Source organism: Orycteropus afer, unplaced genomic scaffold (assembly GCF_000298275.1).
Source record: "Orycteropus afer afer isolate SDZICR_OR568_19922 unplaced genomic scaffold, OryAfe1.0 scaffold00032, whole genome shotgun sequence".
Lineage (NCBI taxonomy): Eukaryota > Metazoa > Chordata > Mammalia > Tubulidentata > Orycteropodidae > Orycteropus > Orycteropus afer.
Window position 1 is genome coordinate 5692534 of NW_006921619.1, and position 4755 is coordinate 5697288.

The 4755-nt window shown below is 40.1% G+C and overlaps 1 protein-coding gene across 1 annotated transcript in view; it reads left to right on the plus strand.

Moving 5' to 3' along the window:
• Window positions 1–1421: 1421 nt before the first annotated feature.
• Window positions 1422–4755, plus strand: part of YEATS2 (YEATS domain containing 2) — a 163253-nt gene continuing 159919 nt past the window's right edge. The window contains exons 1-3 of the mRNA XM_007935911.2: window positions 1422–1521; window positions 2305–2402; window positions 2677–2769. Of these exons, the coding sequence (XP_007934102.1) occupies window positions 1422–1521; window positions 2305–2402; window positions 2677–2769 (291 nt within the window). The remainder of the gene's footprint in view (window positions 1522–2304; window positions 2403–2676; window positions 2770–4755) is intronic.

Genomic DNA, 4755 nt, shown 5'->3' on the forward strand with positions numbered 1-4755 from the left:
TGCAGAAGCAAGTGATGGCCCTCATAGTGGGTGGGGCTACAGGAGGCACGGGTATGGTTGGGTTCTATGGGAACTGTTGCTGTCTGCCACTCAGACAAAATAAATTTTAAAAACTACCAAAAAAACAAAAACAGGAACAAAAAACTCAAACAGCGTAAACAAACAGGAAAAATTGCAAAAAAAAAAAAAGAAAGAAAAGAAATGTAATAAATAAGAAAATATTTCAAAATAGATTTTATAAAGGGTAAAACAATAATAATGAAAAAAAAAAAAAAAAAGCCACAGTATCTGGGGAGGGAGCAGTGAGAGAAAAAAGCAACAGTAAAAGAATAAGGAAAACTGCAAAAGGAAAAACAAGGTATGGGAAGACCCAAAAGAAAGAAAAAAGAAGGGAACCAGGTAAAGAGAAAAGAAAATAAGGAGAGGAAAAAAGGAGGAAGGTAAAAAAAGAGTAATTTAAAAACAAACAAATAGAAACAAAACCGGTGGGTGGGCCATGGCACCCATACTCTGCCAGGGCACAGACTGAGATGGAAAGAAGGTGGTTGGAGGCAGGGGGTGCCTACACCCCTGTTCACCAAGAGGGCGCAGGGCATGAGAGTGACAAGGGGAATATTGCACCTCTCCATTTGTCAGTCTACAGTGCGGGCAGGCAGAGCCCACTCCCAGATGGCAGTCTAAGTAAGAACCCCACCCTCTCACACACAAAATGGCTGTGCCGGCCAATTGCAAACATGCAAAATGGCTGCACCCTCAGAACAGTTGGCACTCCGCAGCTCCATTTGTCTCCTTACTCACTGTTTCATTTAGGTTTTTCTAATAGTTGGTGTTTAATCCAGTTGTTTACCCTTCCTTCGGTGCTCAGGATTCCAGGACTGTCTTCTGTATTGATTTCAATTGGTTTCTCATTGCTTTGTTGCAGAGGGTCTGTGTAGGTTGTTTGCCTATTCTGCCATCTTGCCAGAACTCCCTCGCTCACGAGCATTTAAGTCCCCATTCACTACTAACCATAGTGGGATGTAGAACATTGTCTTCGTGGACTATGTTATGCCAGTTGACCTTAGTGTCCCCCAAACTATGCTCCTGAGCTCCCATGCCCAGAGAATCATTCAGTTTGGTTATGACTAAGATGTTTTCATAATTTCGCTCCTTGTATGCTCTGCTGCATTCATGGATGTATTTGCATAGCGTCTGCAAACCTTTAATATATGTTTCTGGGTGTAGTCCCGTTTGCCTAGGCTGTAATCTTCATGGGAGCAGGTGGCCAGATCTTTTATTCCACTGCTGGTGGGTTCAAACTGCCAACCTTTAGGTTAGCAGCTGAGCACTTAACCATTTTGTCATTAGAGCTTGTTTCTGTGAGTATTAGTATCACACAGTTTTATTTATTATTGCTTCACAGTGAAGAACTGAATGTCATCATGTCTGGAATCAAGCGAACAATCAAGGAAACAGACCCCGATTATGAGGATATATCTGTGGCCCTTCCAAATAAGCGGCATAAAGCAATTGAGAATTCAGGTAGAAATTGATTTGCCTTAGGAAATCATTTATTTTTTTGTTGACAGATGTCTCCAGAAATGTATTTTAATGTCATACATAATTTGGAGGAAATTGTGAAAGGTACTTTTACAAATTAGTTAAGTACTTTGTTTAATAGTAAAACACTAATGTACATAAAAGGCAGAAGAAGATCATCTGTCAGGAACTCAGTCAGATAGTGAAAATGTCAGTGATGAGACAGGCTACAGTTAAGTGTCATTAGGTATAATCATAAAATCTTAGAAATAGAGAGTCTGTAGGTTTTATCTAGGTCAGTATTTGCCAAGTATAGTATGTGTTCTGCAGTGTGGTACAGTCATGTGAGATAATGATTGTTTATACATGGACTAACATTTTTTGTTTTAATAGTAATATATTATTTTAATGTGTATAGAAAAAGTAATGATCTCACTAAACTTAAGGTTTTGTGACTTTTATTGCTGAGGACACGGCTAAAATGATTTTTTAAATATTATTTGTGTTAATTAGTTATTTCACATGGTTCACACATGTGGTCCATATCTTAAAGGTGGTAAGTGAATGATGGAAATTTGGGAAACATTGATCTATTTCAATCTGTATGCTTAACTACTGGTGGGTAAAATAAAACTCAGAAACATTTTTTTTACCTGGCCAAGTTGAAGAGCAAATTATTAACTATGGTTCTACAGTTATCTAGAATGTCTCAGAATATTTGCTTTTTAAAAAAAGTTATTAATGAAATTAATTTTTTTTTATAAACATTTTTATGTTTTTGTGCAGCTCGAGATGCTGCTGTACAGAAGATCGAGACTATTATCAAGGAACAATTTGCTCTTGAAATGAAGAATAAGGAACATGAAATTGAAGTCATTGACCAGGTATAATGGTGTTAAATTGAGGAGGACAAAGCTATTGAAAAATAGAAAAAAATCTATGGCGCTCGAGTGGTGATCTTATTCTCTTCTGCTGTTCTTCTTCAAATAGCTTTTTGCATTAGGTCGAACTTCTCGTTTCTATTTATGTGTCTGTGATTATTCTAAAAGTTGAATTTTCTTTGTGTGTTTGTATTCTTAGGCATCTATTTTGTGAACTGTTTGTACATCTTTTTTGTCTTGCCATTTTTTAAAGTAATGAGTTACCATTTGTTTTTAGCGACTGATTGAGGCAAGAAGGATGATGGATAAACTTCGTGCCTGCATTGTGGCAAACTACTATGCTTCTACAGGTCTTCTAAAAGTTTCTGAGGTAAGTATTGCTCATTTGGTGTCAGTATTGAATCCTGCCTTTGAAACATTTCTTATATTAGAAATTAAGAAGCCTGGCTTATTATTCTGGCAATATACATAGACTTATCATTGTGTTCAACCATAGTCCTTTAGTTAATACTCTCTACATTGCCACTCATGATATTTCATGATATTTCCAATCGCCTCGTATGCATGTGAGAGCTGTACAATGAAATAGGAAGACCAAATAAGAGTTGATGCTTTTGAGTTGTGGTGCTGGTGAAGAATGCTCAAAGTACCATGGACTGCCAAAAGAACTAACAGATCTGTCCTGGAGGAAGTGCACCCAAAATGCTCCTTGGAAACCAGAATGACCAGACTTTGTCTCGTCTATTTTGGTCATGTTGTCAGAAGAGACCATTCCCTGGAGAAAGATGTCATGCTTGGTAGGGTGGAGGGTCGACGAAAGAGGGGGAGGCCTTCAACGAGATGGATTGACATGGTGGCTGCGATGATGGGCTCAAGTATAGCAGGGATCATGGAGCTGGCGCGGGATCAGGCAGTGTTTCGTTCAGCTGTGCATGGGGTCGCTATGAGTCAGAAATGACTCAATGGCACCTAACAACAACAACAACATTGCCACTAATCTTAAGTAACTTTTTTTTTTTTAAATTGTGATTTGGCTGGAAGTTTGCAGAGCAAATTTACTTTCTGTACAGCAGTTCACATACACTTTGTCTCGTGACATTGACTACAGTTTACCACAGTGCAACAGCTCCCTTCCCAATTCCTCCCAGCAGTTACCTCTTTCTTCCATGTGTTCATCCCTCCATGCACCTGCCTCCTGAACAGTCTCCCTGTGCATAAACAGCCCTTCTTCCCATGATTGTTCTCTCCAAGGAGTGCATCTACCTCAGGTACATGTTCAATTCATATGCCTGTCTTGTTTACCTCAGGTACATGTTCAACTCATATGCCTGTCTTGTTTGGCTGGAATCCACAGGTTCAATTCCAGACCTGAAGGGCAGCTAGGGACCATAGTCTCAGTGGTTCCACCAGGCTCTATCAGACCAGCAAACTTGGTTCCCCCTTTTTTTTTCCAAATGATTTTGAGTTTTGTTCCACATTGTTCTCCCTCTCTATCCAGGATCTCCTACATAGATCTTCCTCTGAGTGGTTGACAGTGGTAGCCAGACACCATCCAGTTCTTGTGGTCTTGTCGTATAGGCTAAAAATCGCATGGCGTATCAGTTGCGAGGACTAATTGTTTCCATTAATTTTTGGTTTTCTTCATTCTTCTTTGCTCTGGATGAGGAGAGACCCATAGTTGCATCTAGACGGCTGCTTGCAAGCTTTCAAAACCCCAGTCGCTACTTGCCAAAGTAGGAGGTGGAACAATGTTTTGTGTAGTATGTTATGCCAATTGAGCTTAATGTCCCCTGTGACTATGGTCCCAAGCCCACGGGTTCAACTACTCACTCCCTCTGGATAGCTAGCTGTGATCATGAAGTGACTACAACCTTTGCCTTGTCAGCTCTACTATACTCCTGGGAATTCTCACACAACATACAAATACACTTGTAGAACCATTGTCTGCCAACCCTGCACGTAGTCTTATGTACACTCTCAGCTGCATAGACATACCTAATAGTTCAACCTGTCCACTCATCTATTCACCCGTATACCCGTGTTTGCCTTCACTGACAATGCAGTACTGTATATGCAAAAGGGTTCATCTTTTTTGTCTGTGACTCCCATGTACCTCTCTATGTCTTCCTCTTCCTCAGTGCCACCATGTTAATCACTCATATTTGGTACATTGCCTTTCTCTTCATCCATATCAATACTTACCTCTACCTATCATAATATATGGGAGCTCTGGTAGCATAGTGGCTAAGACACTTGCCTGCTAACCAGACAGCTGGCGGTTCAAACCCACCAGCCACTCCTTGGAAGGAAGGTTGGGCAATCCTACTTCCGTAGTGATACTGCCTCGGAAACCCAA